At 31.7% G+C, this 16,965-nt stretch overlaps 1 protein-coding gene across 1 annotated transcript in view; it reads left to right on the top strand.

The window, feature by feature from the left end:
• The window catches only part of Ir93a (Ionotropic receptor 93a), a 58,454-nt gene that overhangs the window by 29,736 nt on the left and 11,753 nt on the right, over positions 1-16,965 (top strand). The window contains exons 9-11 of the mRNA XM_075292261.1: positions 7,826-7,981; positions 8,046-8,196; positions 8,255-8,475. Coding sequence (XP_075148376.1) covers positions 7,826-7,981; positions 8,046-8,196; positions 8,255-8,475 — 528 coding nt within the window. The remainder of the gene's footprint in view (positions 1-7,825; positions 7,982-8,045; positions 8,197-8,254; positions 8,476-16,965) is intronic.

Genomic DNA, 16,965 nt, shown 5'->3' with positions numbered 1-16,965 from the left:
ACCAAAGGGAATTTCAATACCCCCTAAGGAAATAGGCCTAACCGTGGGAGTTTTGCGATCGTTGCAGTACATGACTAATTCTGTCTTTGCAGGATTTACCCCAAGACCATTGTCTTTCGCCCATTTCTCAGTCATCCGGAGGGCCCTCTGAATAATATCTCTGATTGTGGATGGGAATTTTCCCCTGACTGCCAGAGCCACATCATCTGCGTATGCCACCACTTTTATCCTTTCTTTTTCTAGAGTAACCAGAAGGCTATTTATAGCAACATTCCAAAGAAGAGGTGATAGAACTCCTCCTTGGGGAGTGCCTCTGTTCACATACCTTTGTATGTTTGCTTGTCCTAGTGTGGCTGAAATACGTCTCTTCATTAGCAGTTCGTCTAACAGCCTGAGTATACATGGATCAACATTCAGAGTTGTCAGTCCATTTAATATCGAGCTCGGATGGACATTATTGAACGCCCCTTCGATGTCTAGAAACGCCACGATTGTGTATTCTTTGACAGATAGTGAGCTTTCAATAAAGCTGACTAGTTCATGTAGTGCGGTCTCAGTAGACCTGCCCTTCGAGTATGCATGCTGTCCTTTCGAGAACAACCTTGAATCGATGCTAGTTCTAAGATAAATATCTATCATCCTCTCCAGAGTCTTAAGTAGGAATGAGGATAAGCTGATTGGTCGGAAATCCTTCGCCCTCGAGTGAGAGGCTTTTCCCGCTTTAGGTATGAAAACGACTTTTGTTTCCCTCCACTTTCCTGGGATATATGAAAAGTTGATACATCCTTTATATATCACTGACAACCAGGGGATAATTTTGTCAGTTACAGCTTGTAACTCCGCCGGAGTAATTCCATCAGGTCCGGGGGATTTGAATGGTCCAAAGCTATTTAGCGCCCATCTTATTCTAGTTTCCGATACAATTTCCTCGACAGGAAACGACCGCTGAGCAACTGTGGCACCGCCAGTACATGGTTCAACCGTCTGATTTCCAGGAAAATGTGTGTCCAATAGTACCTCCAGCGTCTCCTCACTGGACGTTGTCCAATTTCCCTCCGATGTTTTAATGAAACCTGGAGCGGAGTTGGTGGATGCTAGAACCTTCCGTAGTCTGGAAGCCTCGGACGTATTCTCAATACTGCTGCAGTAGTCATTCCAAGAGTTATGCTGAGCCTTTCTCAGTTCTCGCTTGTATCCTCTCAGATTCCTCTTGTAAGCGTCCCAGTCCTCAGGGGCTCTGGTGGACTTTGCCTTGTTAAAGAGCTTCCTGCAGGATTTCCTCATATTACTTAATTCCGTAGACCACCATGGTGGTCGATGTTTCCCCCTTGGCTTTCCTCTAGGGCATGTAGCTTTCAGTGAGATGTTGAAGGCCTTAGTAATCCGCTCCACTGCGTGTTCGATATCTTGCACATTTCTCATATTTGTCTCTGTTATTTCCGGTATCATCATATTGAACGATTCCCTATACCTATTCCAGTCAGCTTTCCTAACATTTGGCGAAAATATGGTCTTGGTGATATGAACATCAAATTTGAAACTGATGTAGCGATGATCTGAGAAGCTGTGTTCACTTAAAACATGCCACTCAGATATCATTTCATTCAGTTCTTGCGAGGCCAAGGTGATGTCCAAAACCTCTTGCCTGTTTTTAGTGACAAAGGTTGGGGCATCTCCCTTGTTGCAAACTACCAGATTAGTACGCAAAATAAACTCTATTAGCGACTCTCCCCTTGCATTAGTATCACTACTTCCCCATATACTATGATGCGCATTCGCATCGCATCCCTTAATGAGTTTCGTCTTTGTTTTCAGTGACTCCTCAACTAAGGTCTTAACGGCACATGGAGGCATCTCCCTGTCATGTCCCATATAGACCGAAGATACCCAATATTTGCATTTGGCTATTTCTAAATTGGCAACGACAGTGTCTGCATTGCACATTGAAGGAAGCAGAAACAAGTTAAGCTCGTTTTTAGCAATTATACAGGCTCGAATTACATCATTACCAGTATACTGCAATAGTTTGAACCCCGGAGTACTTAATTCACATATTTTGTTTCTATAAACATATGGTTCTTGAATAAGAACTATGTCTATGTCCCCTTTCATCAGGAGAACTTTTAAGGCAGCACATGCAGCCTTACAATGATGAAGATTTATCTGGAGGATCCGTAGGACCATCGAGATTTTCAACAACCGTCACATCAGCCGCTTCAATCGAGTCATCAAGAATGTCCTCTTCAGAGATATCGGTGACTCTCGCAATAACCATAGGTTCGACTTTGGTGAGTTCTGAGGCAATAGAAGCCTCCTCACGCATACGGTATCTATCCATGTCTTCAACTTTGGTATCTCCCTCGACTTCGCAAGAGGATCCGCTTACTTCTGATTCAGACAGAGGCTTGTCCATTTCTGAATCCTTTAGCTGATCGTTTTTATACACCTTCATTTGGATATAATGAAAGCCATAGCATACACGGCCCTGGGACTTTGCCAGATGTGGCAAAGACTGAGTGTTCAATATAAACACTGCATGCCGTCTTGGTCCATCCACTTCATCCAAACGGCCAACCTTCCAATCAGCTGTTGGAAGATCTGGATTGCATCGTTTCAGTCTATTTAAAATAGATTCAGGGTCAGAAGGGTTTGCAGGTATCCAGGCATGTGCTCTAGGTCTAGCCGGTATGTCTTTCTTCTCGACTAACTCTAGAGCAGCTCCTTCCCAAACTTCACCAATTAGTATCAGAGCAGCTTTAAAACATTCTATAGACCTCTGGTCCTCAAATGCGACTAGCTTAAATCGTCCTTGATACCAACCAGCCTCTTGGTGTCGAGGATCTGGGCCGGGAAACTTTTCCAGCACCTGTGAGTAGACGACAGACAGAGCATTCTCAATTTCCCCCCATTTCTGCTTTGGAATCATACCGTCCAATGCTCCTTTATTAACGATAGCCATCACAAGGCTATCTTTAGCAACTGAGGCAAACGATCTTTGATCCCTTTTGGAGGATGGCAGCTCATCCGGCGATCGTTCCCTTTTTCCAGTCTCAAGAATTCCTTGAGCCCATTTTAAGGAATCGCTTTGTTTAGCCGACAGCGTGCTTGGGTCGACTGATCCTAACTTCTTTAGGATAAACAAAGCATTTCTGCGTTCCTTGAATCTCTTTCGTGAGGGATTACCTCCTTTTGATGTCGTTACCTTAGAAAAAGTTCGACTTGTCAGAGTGTCGCCACCTGTCGACCCGTCTACAGGTCGACTAATTGGGCCTAACTCTTGGTCATTGCCCAGATTTATAACTCCAGTCGATACCCGTCCACTGGGCCCTGAAGTTAGCAACCCAGTGGATGAATTTCGCTGCATGGTGGCTTAATATCCCACCACACTTGAAATTCGTAGTAGGTACCTATTACGATGAGTTTATCCGCTATTGAAAAACACGTCCGTTCCGTTCGACGGTTGAATAGATTCTATAGAAATGTCTATAGAAATAATATTTTGACAAAATATATATAATATTTTGACAAAATTTTCTATAGAAATAAAATTTTGACAAAATTTTCTATAGAAATAAAATTTGAACAAAATTTTCTATAGAATTAAAATTTTGAAAAAACTTTCTATAGAAATAAAATTTGAACAAATTTTTCTATAGGAATAAAATTTTGAGAAAATTTTCTATAGAAATAAAATTTGGACATAATTGTCTACAGAAATAAAATTTTGACAAAATTTTCTATAGAAATTAAATTTTGACAAAATTCTCTATAGAAATAAAATTTTGACAAAATTGTCTAAGAAATAAAATCTTGATAAAATTTTCTATAGAAATAAAATTTTGAGAAAATTTTCTGTAGAAATAAAATTTTGACAAAATTTTCTATAGAATTAAAATTTTGACAAAATTTTCTATAGAAATAAAATTTGAGCAAAATTTTATATAGGAATAAAATTTTGAGAAAATTTTCTATAGAAATAAAATTTGGACAAAATTTTCAAAAGGAATAAAATTTTGACAAAATTTTCTATAGAATTAAAATTTTTACAAAATTTTCTATAGAAATAAAATTTGAACAAAATTTTCTATAGAAATAAAATTTTGAGAAAATTTTCTATAGAAATAAAATTTGGACAAAATTTTCTATAGAAATAAAATTTGGACAAAATTTTCTACAGAAATAAAATTTTGACAAAATTTTCTATAGAATTAAAATTTTTACAAAATTTTCTATAGAAATAAAATTTGAACAAAAGTTTCTATAGAAATAAAATTTTGAGAAAATTTTCTATAGAAATAAAATTTGGACAAAATTTTCAATAAAAATATGTTTTTTTTCAATAGAAATAAAATGTTGATAAAATTTTCTATAAAAATAAAATTTTAATTCAATAGAAATAAAATTTTAATAAAATTTCCTATAGAAATAACATTGTGACAAAATTTTCAAAAGGAATAAAATTTTGACAAAAATTTTTATAGAAATAAAATTTTGACAAAATTTTTTATAGAAATACAATTTTGGGATTATTTGTTTGGCTTTATTTTTATAGAAATAAAATTTTGACAAAATTTTTTATAGAAATACAATTTTACAATTTTGGGATTATTTGTTTGGCTTGAGGTCATGGACTAATGAAAAATGCTGGTGTTAATGTTTTTCAAGGAGAAAGTCTATTACTTTGTAAAATATAATATCTCGCTGAAGAGAAATAAATTTGGCCTCCGTGGTCATATGAATCTAAATCGGGCGAAAGATATATATATGGGAGCTATATCTAAATCTGAACCGATTTCAACCAAATTTAATGATACTATTAAACGTACTCCATGTGCAAAATTTGAAGCAAATCAGGGCGAAACTCTGGATTTTGAGGCCATATAAGTCCAAATCGGACGAAAGATATATATGGGAGCTATATCTAAATCTGAACCGATTTTAATTAAATTTGGCACAATTAACGATGCTTTTAAATGTACTCCTTGTGCAAATTTTAAGCATATCAATGCAAAACTCTGGCTTTTGAGGCCATGTAGTACAAAGCGGACGAAAGATATATATGGGAGCTATATCTATATCTGATCAGATATCAACCAAATTTGAAACAATTAAAGATACCATTAAACGTACTCCTTGTGCAAAATTTTAAGCATATCAAGGCAAAACTCTGGCTTTTGAGGCCATGTAGTACAAAGCGGACGAAAGATATATATGGGAGCTATATCTAAATCTGAATAGATTTGGCTTATATTTTGCATATTTTACGGAAGCCCCAAAACATTTGGCTGTCCGAAATTTTAGGAAAATATGTTAATAAATACGGCAGCTATATCTAAGTATGAACCGTTGAGCCAAAGTGAAACTCTGTGCCAAATTTGAGGACAATCGGACTTAAACTTCGAGCTGTACTTTGCACACAAAATTACATATACAGACAGACAGACAGACGGACATCGCTAAATCGACTCAGAATTTAATTATAAGACGATCGGTATACTAAGCGATGGGTCTCAGACTTTTCTTTCTTGGCGTGCCACAGTAGTGGTGAAGGGTATAAAAACGCCAGATACCAATCGCACAAGCCTAACTAGACATACGAGTATGTTTCATTGCTGGCTAATGCAAGTTTCCTTATCTATAGTGTAGATCTAGCGGGATGAAATCATTTAATTTGGATCTTATATATTATTTTCCTAAGGAAATTACATACGAGAATTGTTCTTACCAAAGTGAACCACCACTGTGCATCATCTTCTCACATAGCTACAATTCCTTAATCCTATTTATACCCTTCACCACTACTGTGGTACAGGGTATAATAAGTTTGTGCGCCAAGAAGGAGTAATCATAGACCAACCTTTTAGTATACGGATCGGCTTAGAATTAAATTCTGAGTCGATTTAGCGATGTCGTCTGTCTGTCTGTCTGTCAGTCCGTCTGTCTGTCTGTCTGTTGATGTATTTTTGTGTGCAAAGTACAGCTCGCAGTTTTAGTCCGATTGTCCTAAAATTTGGTATAGGGTCCTGTTTTGGCTCAAAGACGATCCCTATTGATTTTGGAAAAAATCGGTTCAGATTTAGATATAGCTGCCATATATATTTTTCACCGATCTGGTCATAATTGGCGTGTATATCAACCGATTTTATTTCTGTCTGTTGATGTATTTTTGTGTGCAAAGTACAGCTCGCAGTTTTAGTCCGATTGTCCTAAAATTTGGTATAGGGTCCTGTTTTGGCGCAAAGACGATCCCTATTGATTTTGGAAAAAATCGGTTCAGATTTAGATATAGCTGCCATATATATTTTTCACCGATCTGGTCATAATTGGCGTGTATATCAACCAATCTTCCTAAAATTCCGTACATCCGAATATTTTATGGGTCTCGAAAAACTGGCAAAATATCAGCCAAATCGGTTCAGATTTAGATATAGTTCCCATTTGTAGATTTCGCCCGATTTACACTCATTTGACCACAGAGGCCAATTTTTAACTCCGATTTAGTTGAAATTTTGCACAGGGAGTAGAATTAGCATTGTAACTATGCGTGCCAAATTTGGGTGAAATCGGTTCAGATTTGGATATATCTCCCATATATAGCTTTCGCCCGATTTACACTCATATGACCACAGAGGCAAATTTTTAACTCCGATTTAGTTGAAATTTTGCACAGGGAGTAGAATTAGCATTGTAACTATGCGTGCCAAATTTGGGTGAAATCGGTTCAGATTTGGATATATCTCCCATATATAGCTTTCGCCCGATTTACACTCATATGACCACAGAGGCCAATTTTTTGCTCCGATTTAGTTGAAATTTTGCACAGGGAGTAGAATTAGCATTGTAGCTATGCGTGCCAAATTTGGTTGAAATCGGTTCAGATTTAGATATATCTCCCATATATAGCTTTCGCCCGATTTACACTTATATGACCACAGAGGCCAATTTTTAACTCCGATTTAGTTGAAATTTTGCACAGGGAGTAGAATTAGCATTGTAGCTATGCGTGCCAAATATGGTTGAAATCGGTTCAGATTTAGATATAGCTCCCATATATATGTTTTTCTGATTTCGACAAAAAAGGTCAAAATACAAACATTTTCCTTGTAAAATCGCCACTGCTTAGTCGAAAAGTTGTAAAAATTACTCTAATTTTCCTAAACTTCTAATACATATATATCGAGCGATAAATCATAAATAAACTTTTGCGAAGTTTCCTTAAAATTGCTTCAGATTTAAATGTTTCACATAATTTTGTACTAATATTGTGTTCCACCCTAGTGCATTAGCCGACTTACATTTTGAGTCTATAGATTTTGTAGAAGTCTATCAAATTCTGTCCAGATCGAGTGATACTTAAATGTATGTATTTGGGACAAACCTTTATATATAGCCCCCAACACATTTGACGGATGTGATATGGTATCGAAAATTTAGATCTACAAAGTGGTGCAGGGTATAATATAGTCGGCCCCGCCCGACTTTAGACTTTCCTTACTTATTTTGATTTCGGTTTCTTATTGCACTAATGCAACAACAAATCGAAGTCTATTTTAGAGACATTGCTGAAGTCACCTGATTGGGATCTTATATTAAGTCCGGAAAATTACTTTGCAAAGCATTTCTTGTGGATAAATTACACAGTCGATAACATCGTCCTCATTTCTGAATTTTCATTGTTATCAAAGAAACAACGAGGAGGATTTTACAGTTTTTTGTTCTATGAATAACCATGCATATCTTGTAAATAGATAAAAAAACGTTTCAAAATCTTTATAGTATTTAAATATTTTATTTATTAATGTTTACCAATTATTTACATTTCTAGTTTTTCATGGCAGCTGTTGCTGTGACCGTTGATGAACCCGATAAAAAACACTTCAATTACACGATACCCATAAGTATTCAGAAATATACATTTATATCCCGTATACCGGACGAAGTTAGTCGCATATACCTATTCACTGCACCTTTCACATTGGAGGTAAGTTTCCACAAGATCAAATTGCAAAATTGCCGAAATTAATTTTTTTGTGTTTTTAATTCAGACTTGGGCTTCATTGGTTGGTGTAATCATCATAACTTCACCAATTCTCTTTTTAATAAATCATTTCGTACCCATGCATCATTTAAAAGTTAAAGGATTTTGTACAATGAAAAATTGTTTTTGGTACATCTATGGTGCTCTTTTGCAGCAAGGTATGTCAATGTAGAATTTTCCATGGCTACCCGGATTAACTTTTTTATTTTATTCTAGGCGGAATTTATTTACCACAGGCCGATAGTGGTCGTTTGGTAATTGGTTTCTGGTGGATTGTGGTCATTGTCATAGTTACCACCTATTGTGGCAATTTGGTAGCTTTTTTGACATTTCCCAAATTTCAACCGGGTCTAGATTATTTTTTTCAATTAGAGAAGCATAGCGAGTATCAGCAATATGGGTTGAGAAATGGAACTTACTTTGAGAAATATGCTGCGGTAAGAGGCATTTTTTTTTAATTTTTTGAATCAAATTTATACTTCTTAAGACATTGTCATAATCAATGCATGGTTAATTTCGGATCATTTCGAATCATAAGAAACGCAAACGAAAGAGCTATTATCGATCGCTAACATGTTGCTCCCATAAAAATACATAGCAAAACTTTGTTATTGGCACCCAAACGAAATTTCCACTACAAAGGCAAACCTGGCTTAAAGTCCAGAAAAATATACATAACCTACGTCATTATTGTCATGTTAACTCAATTATCTGTAGTAGTACATACTGTGCTGAAGGTTGAACAAAATTGAGAGTACTACATTCGAGTTTTATTATTTTGTATCAAATCCACCACTTTTGAAATGAACTGCATTGCCGTTCATTTGTTGATAACACAGTTAACTGAATTATCAATTCAAAAATCAATCAATTTAAAAATTTTGAGGTATAGCGTTAGGCGTCAAATAAAAGGCATTGGAAAATAAAGGCACTGAGCCGCGCTGTCAATTTCACCGCCGTGGACTATTTTTCTTCAGTTTCAACCACAGCGACTGGCGGTAGGCGGACATATATGTATTTCCCATTAGAATGCCCGTAGTATGCTCGGTTTTCGCCTTGAAATACTCGCGTACTTATAACACAATTTTGCCACGTATTTCCCATGGAAGAAAAATGTAAACAATTAAAAGTTGAACAAGTATATATGGCCGTAAGTTCGGCCAGGCCGAATCTTATGTACCCTCCACCAAGTAATTCCACAATGGAATTACTTGGGTTGTGGTATCTTAAATCGTTTTCTAAATTGTGAGTTAGTCCATACGTGGTATAGATTAGACAAAAAAGGTATGTGTAGGTAAGTCTACAAATAATTACGAACCGATGTGGACTTTTGCACGGTACGTAGGGAGCCAGAATTGAAATATGGGGGTCGCTTATATGGAGGCTATATACACGCAAAGAAAAAAAACGTTTGGAAAACGTTTTTCTTTTGTTAGAGTTTTTTGAATTGCTTCGAAAAGTATACTCTTTTATCACCAAAAAAATTCGTTTGTTACAAAATTTTTATTTTTTTCAGTAAAAAAATTTATTTTTGAACCAACAACACAGTGCATTTCGTTTATATCAAACACTGTTCTTTTCTAAATGTAGGTCTTTAATAAGACACATTTTACAGTTCATAGTAAAAATTTAATATAGTAGAATGTAATGTTGAAAATTTTTTTCGGAATCTTCCGATCATATCTGGAATATATGTAAAAAAAAAAAAAACTTTGGTCGAAGCAGGGATCGAACCCACGACCCTTGGCATGCAAGTCAGACGTAGCAACCACTGCTCCACGGTGCCCAACTAAATGTATTTTTCTGTTAAATAAACTTTGTTTAATCGGCTCGTGGGCGCCGCAAGCTATGCTATATAAATATAACTTAGTTATATGGGTAATTGTCTATTGATGACAATAACGGCTACATGGCTCAGTGGATAGTGTGTTGGATTACAAATTGCATGGTCCGCGGTTCGATTCTCCGTCCAGGCGAAAGGTAAAAAAAATAAAAATTTATAAAATCGTATAATTTCTTTTACATTGTTTGTGTTACAGAAAAAGGTGCTAAGAACTAAAAAACTTCGTGGAAGTGGGAAAGATATGAGGGAAAATGCAATTAGCCAGAAAAAAATTTTTTTGAGTTAGTCTTTATGAAATTGTTTTTACATCCTGGAAAAGAATAAACGTTTATCACAAAAAAAAAATACTTTTCTTCCAAATACACTTCCTTTCAACGAAAAGCAATTGAGAAACGAACTTTGTTTGTTTAAAATTTCGTTTGGGAGGAAAGAATTATTTTTTTGCGTGTACAATTATGAACTTGATATGGACCAATTTTTGTGTGATTGGGGATGGATTTATCTGAGGGCTATCTATAACTATAGACCGATATGGACCTAGTTAGGCATGGTTGTTAACGGCCATATATGTTACTAGCACAATGTACCAAATTTCAACTGACTCGGATGAAATTTGCTCCTCCAAGAGGTTCCAAAACCAAATACCAAATTTCAATCAGATCGGATGAATTTTGCTTCTCCAAAAGGCACCGGAGGTCAAATCTGGGGATCGGTTTATATGGGGGCTATATATAATTATGGATCGATTTCGACCAATTTTTGCATGGGTGTTTGAGGCCATATACTAACACCATTTACCAAATTTCAGCCGGATCGAATGAAATTTGCTTCTCTTAGAGGCTCCGCAAGCCAAATCTGGGGATCGGTTTATATGGGGGCTATATATAATTATGGATCGATTTCGACCAATTTTTGCATGGGTGTTTGAGGCCATATACTAACACCATTTACCAAATTTCAGCCGGATCGAATGAAATTTGCTTCTCTTAGAGGCTCCGCAAGCCAAATCTGGGGATCGGTTTATATGGGGGCTATATATAATTATGGACCGATGTGAACCAATTTTTGCATTGTTATTAGAGACCATATACTAACACCATGTACCAAATTTCAGCCGGATCGGATGAAATTTGCTTCTCTTAGAGGGTCTGCAAGCCAAATTTGGGGGTCCGTTTATATGGGGGCTATACGTAAAAGTGGACCGATATGGCCCATTTGCAATACCATCCGACCTACATCAATAACAACTACTTGTGCCAAGTTTTAAGTCGATAACTTGTTTCGTTCGGAAGTTAGCGTGATTTCAACAGACGGACGGACGGACGGACGGACATGCTCAGTCACCTAAAATCGAACTTAAGAACCACCATTTCGGAAAGTTAAGGTCGAATTACACACCATACGTCAATCCGTGCTTCTTCTTCGACACATATGATAATGCGTCGTCTCCGGTACGTCAATCCGTGCGTTGATGGAAGGGTTGATTTTTGTTTGTTTGCGGCAGACTATTCGAGCTTTTGATTTCAAAGAGAAATTTCAACTCTTCAATCATCGGACGCATTGTACGCATTGAACGCATGGTATGTAATTCTACCTTTGGTATTGATTGCCAATAATAAAACTTTGTCATGGTAGCAAAATCTTAAAAATCATTAGCAATCCCTCACAGAATTTTGTTATGGGTAGCGGAAATTTCGTTAGAAGTATATACGAGTCATAAGAAACGCATTGGCACTTTTACTACCGAAAATTTCCGAAAGCGCTATTATCGATTTTCTTTGTGTGGATATATTTTTAAGGCGTCAATTGGTTACTTCCATTATTTTACTTGCAGCATACTCTCTAGGTCACTCTTTCTAAACACATATATGTTTATAGGCTGTTTCCAAATTAATATATCTTTGCATCTAAGCATATTTTATTTACAAACATTTGATGTCCCAAACATGTTATGCTAGTTTATGAACATTATATGCTTGCACTTAAAAATATTGTGTTAAAAAATTTGAGTTCCAAACATACAATTTGTACACCCAAACATATGAAAAACAGTCTTTTTCGTCCGTGTAGGTACTATGTTCGTTTTTCGTGTTGAAATTTTCGCGGCTACTTTATTAAAACAGTTCAATATGAAGCAGATAAATTAACTCAATTGGCGATATTTTACATGAATAAAAATAAAGTGGTTTTCAACTCGAAAACCGAACATAGTCACCCATGTTCGGGTATCCACTTCAATTCCACTTCCACTATTCACGTCAAATCCACGAAGGTGAAAATTTGATGTGCTTAATTAACCTTTCTGTAACTAGCTGGGTTGCACAAATCACCCACAAATTCACTAAGGCGAAAATCAAAATAAGTGGAATCAGTAGACTTATTTTAATTTATTAGGGTTTTTAGTTAAATATTACACATTTTAAATAAAACTCATGTAATATAAAACATGTCAAATTTTTTACGCGAGTACTTTTTTAACCGGAAATACATCCATTCTGGACATAATTAAACTTTCACAAAAATGTTTGCAAGTGAATTGATTTCATGAAAATTCCTGTTAAAGTGGATTGTAGGACACCAAAACTGTGGAATTGATTCACATTCACTTGGAAGTGGATTTGCGAACATTGGCAAGTGCCTATCTTTAGGCGTCAAATAAAATGCATTGGAAAATAAAGCCACTGAGCCGCGCTGCCAATTTCACCGCCGTGGAATATTTTTCTACAGTTTCAACCACAAAAGCACTCATAATTGAAATAAGAAATAGACTCCCTCCAAATTTTAATATTTCCAAATTTAATGTAGATAAATTTATTTTCTCCTATAAAAAAAACATATTATGAAAGTCATTACTGATCAAAATGAATTGAATGAAAGTAAAACAAGCATTAACATTTATAAAGCTATACACTTGAACTGATCTATGAACCAGGGATGGAAAATGTAGTACTATAAGTGGTCAGTACCGTAGTACCCCCGAGAATGATTTGGTACCTTTTGTGTATACATTTTTGAGTCGATATCAGATTTCTATAGTTTTGACAAAATATTTTAATATTTTCAGAAAGTCTTTAACAAACATATATGCTAATAGTCTTTTACAAATTTGGCAAAACAGACAAGTTCATGCTGGAAGAAAATCTCGATTTTATAAAAGTCATAGTCAAAAACACGATTTTATTGAATTTTAAGAATGTTTTAGTCGAAAAGAGCATGTGCTTCTATATTAAGCTTACGCACGAACACTTTATAGATGAGAAGTTATCGATCGCACACTAAAATAATGCGAAATTTACAAAATTTTATTTCTATAGAAAATTTTGTCAAAATTTTATTTCTATAGAAAATTTTGTCAAAATTTTATTTCTATAGAACATTTTTGTCAAAATTTTATTTCTATAGAAAATTTTTGTCAAAATTTTATTTCTATAGAAAATTTTTGTCAAAATTTTATTTCTATAAAAAATTTTGTTATTATTTTATTTCTATAAGAATTTTTCTAAAATTTGTATTTCTATAGAAAATTTTGTCAAAATTTTATTTTTATAGAAAATTTTTTCAAAATTTTATTGCTATAGAAAATTTTGTCAAAATTTTATTTCTATAGAAAATTTTGTCAAAATTTTATTTCTATAGAAAGTTTTGTAAAAATTTTATTTCTGTAGAAAATTTTTGTTAAAATTTTATTTCCATACTATGTTCTATAGAAAATTTATTTCTATAGAAAATTTTGTCAAAATTGTATTTATATAGAAAATTTTGTCAAAATTTTATTTATATAGAAAATTTTGTCAAAATTAAATTTTTTATTTCTATAGAAAAATTTGCCAAAATTTTATTTCTATAGCAAATTTTGTTAAAATTTTATTTATATAGAAAATTTTGTCAAAATTTTATTTCTGTAAAAAATTTTGTCACAATTTTATTCCTATAGATTTTTTTTTTCAAAATTTATTTATTATTTTTCATTTTTGTATAGAAAATTTTTTCAAAATTTTGTTTCTATAGAAAATTTTTGCCAAAATTTTATTGCTATAGAATATTTTGTCAAAATTTTATTTCTATAGAAAATTTTGTCAAAATTTATTTTTATAGAAATTTTTTTTCAAAATTTATTTGCATAGAACATTTTTTCAAAATTTTATTTCTATAGAAAATTTTGTCAAAATTTTATTTCTATGGAAAATTTTGTCTAAATTTTATTTCAATAGAAAATTTTGTCTAAATTTTATTTCTATAGAAAATTTTGTTTAACTTTTATTTCTATAGAATATTTTGTCAAAATTTTATTTCTATAGAATATTTTGTCAAAATTTTATTTCTATAGAAAATTTTGTCAAAAATTTATTTCTATAGAAAATTTTGTAAAAATTTTATTTCTATAGAAAATTTTGTCAAAATTCTATTTCAATAGAAAATTTTTGTCAAAATTTTATTGCTATAGAAAATTTTGTCAAACTTTTATTTCTATAGAAAATTTTGTTAAAATTTTATTTCTATAGAAAATTTTGTCAAAATTTTATTTTTATAGAGAATTTTGTCAGAATTTTATTTCCGTAGAAAAGTTTGTCAAAAGTTTGTTTCTATTGAAAATGTTGCCAAAATTTTATTTCTATTGAAAATTTTGGCAAAATTTTATTTCTATAGAAAATTTTGTCAAAATTTTATTTCCATAGAAAATTTTGTCAAAATTTTATTTCCATAGAAAATTTTATCAAAATTTTATTTTTATAACAAATTGTGTCAAAATTTTATTTTTATAGCAAATTGTGTCAAAATTTTATTTCTATAGAAAATTTTGTCAAAATTTTTTTTTTCTATAGAAAATTTTGTCAAAACTTTATTTCTATAAAAAATTTTGTCAAAATTTTATTTCTATAGAAAATTTTGTCAAAATTTTATTTTTATAGAAAATTTTGTCAACATTTTATTTCTATAGAAAATTTTGTCAAAATTTTATTTCTATAGAAAATTTTGTCAAAAATTTTATTTCTATAGACAATTTTGTCAAAATTTATTTCCATAGAAAATTTTGTCAAAATTTTATTTCTATAGAAAATTTTGTTAAATTTTTATTTTGTTAGAAAATTTTGTCAAAATTTTATTTCTATAGAAAATTTTTTTCAAAATTTATTTGTATAGAAAATTTTGTCAAAATTTTATTTCTATAGATTTTTTTTAAAATTCATTTGTATAGAAAATTTTGTCAAAATTTTATTTCTCTAGAAAATTTTGCCAAAACTTTATTTGCTTAGAAAATTTTGTCAAAATTTTATTTCTATAGAAAATTTTGTCAAAATTTTATTTCTCTAGAAAATTTTGCCAAAACTTTATTTGCTTAGAAAATTTTGTCAAAATTTTATTTCTATAGAAAATTTTGTCAAAATTTTATTTCTATAGAAAATTTTGTCAAAATTTTATTTCTATTGAAAATTTGGTCAAAATTTTATTTCTATAGAAAATTTTGTCAAAACTTTATTTGCATAGAAAATTTTTTCTAAACTTTATTTCCATAAAAAATTTTGTCAAAATGTTATTTTTTAGAAAATTTTGTCAAAACTTATTTGTATAGAAAATTTGTCAAAATTTTATTTTTATAGAAAATTTTGTTAAAATTTTATTTCTCTAGAAAAATTTTCCAAAACTTTATTTGCTTAGAAAATTTTGTCAAAATTTTATTTCTATAGAAAATTTTGTCTAATTTTTTTTTCTATAGAAAACTTTGTCAACATTTTATTTCTATAGAAAATTTTGTCAAAACTTTATTTGCATAGAAAATTTTGTCTAAACTTTATTTCCATAAAAAATTTTGTCAAATTTTTATTTTGTTAGAAAATTTTGTCAAAATTTTATTTCTATAGAAATTTTTTTTCAAAATTTATTTGTATAGAAAATTTTGTCAAAATTTATTTCCATAGAAAATTTTGTCTAAATTTTATTTTTATTGAAAATTTTGTCAAAACTTTATTTCTATTGAAAATTTTGTCAAAATTTTATTTCTATAGAAAATTTTGTCAAAATTTTATTTCTATAGACAATTTTTTCAAAATTTTATTTCTATAGAAAATTTTGTCAAAACTTTATTTGCATAGAAAACTTTGTCTAAACTTTATTTTCATAAAAAATTTTGTTCAATTTTTATTTTGTTAGAAAATTTTGTCAAAATTATATTTCTATAGAAATTTTTTTTTCAAAATTTAGTTGTATAGAAAATTTTGTCAAAATTTTATTTCTCTAGAAAATTTTGCCAAAACTTTATTTCTATAGAAAATTTTGTCAAAATTTATTTCCATAGAAAATTTTGTCAAAATTTATTTCCATAGGAAATTTTGTCAAAATTTATTTCCATAGAAAATTTTGTCAAAATTTTATTTCTATAGAAAAGTTTGTCAAAAATTTATTTTTATTTATCTACGGAAAATTTATGAAGTACCATGAAGTATAACTGTGGCAACCGTGATTGCAATACTACGGTAGTCTTTGAAAGCGGATATAAAACTAAAAACAAAAATTTTAAATTGAGGAGTTTACAAACAAAATTTTATTTTCTTTAAAATTCAGTCTAAAGGAGCTCTTGACAATAATCTTCCAATGGCATTTTTGTTGAAATTTAGTGAAAAGTACTTTTTCGCTCAAAAAATTTTTTGTACATGTCTTTTTTCACTAAAGTGAAAACTAAATCAGTAAAACAAGGCATAAAATTAAACATATTTGTTGCAGATTTCATTATAACTTCATGGGGAATAGCCCAAAGCAAATTTTCACAAAGTTTGTATTCCTTAAAATGGATCGTTAAAAGTAATCGTGAAAAATTACGATTTTAGCGGCTAAACTCGAACTTAATACTCACCTCAAAGTACCAATTCGATTTAATCAAAGAATTACATAGGAAACACTAATTATTTGGCGAGTATATTTGTCGTAGGTATAAATAGTTTTCTAACACTTTTATATAGTCCACAGAAGAAATAAAATAAAACACAAAACTACAAAAAATATTAGGAAAATTATCGTAACACAAAAAAAACCAACTAAACAATACAAGCACAAGATAGTTCGATAGTTTCAATTTTGGTTCTCAATA

Source organism: Haematobia irritans, chromosome 1 (assembly GCF_050003625.1).
Source record: "Haematobia irritans isolate KBUSLIRL chromosome 1, ASM5000362v1, whole genome shotgun sequence".
Taxonomy (NCBI): domain Eukaryota; kingdom Metazoa; phylum Arthropoda; class Insecta; order Diptera; family Muscidae; genus Haematobia; species Haematobia irritans.
This window is presented reverse-complemented; position numbering and strand designations above follow the sequence as displayed.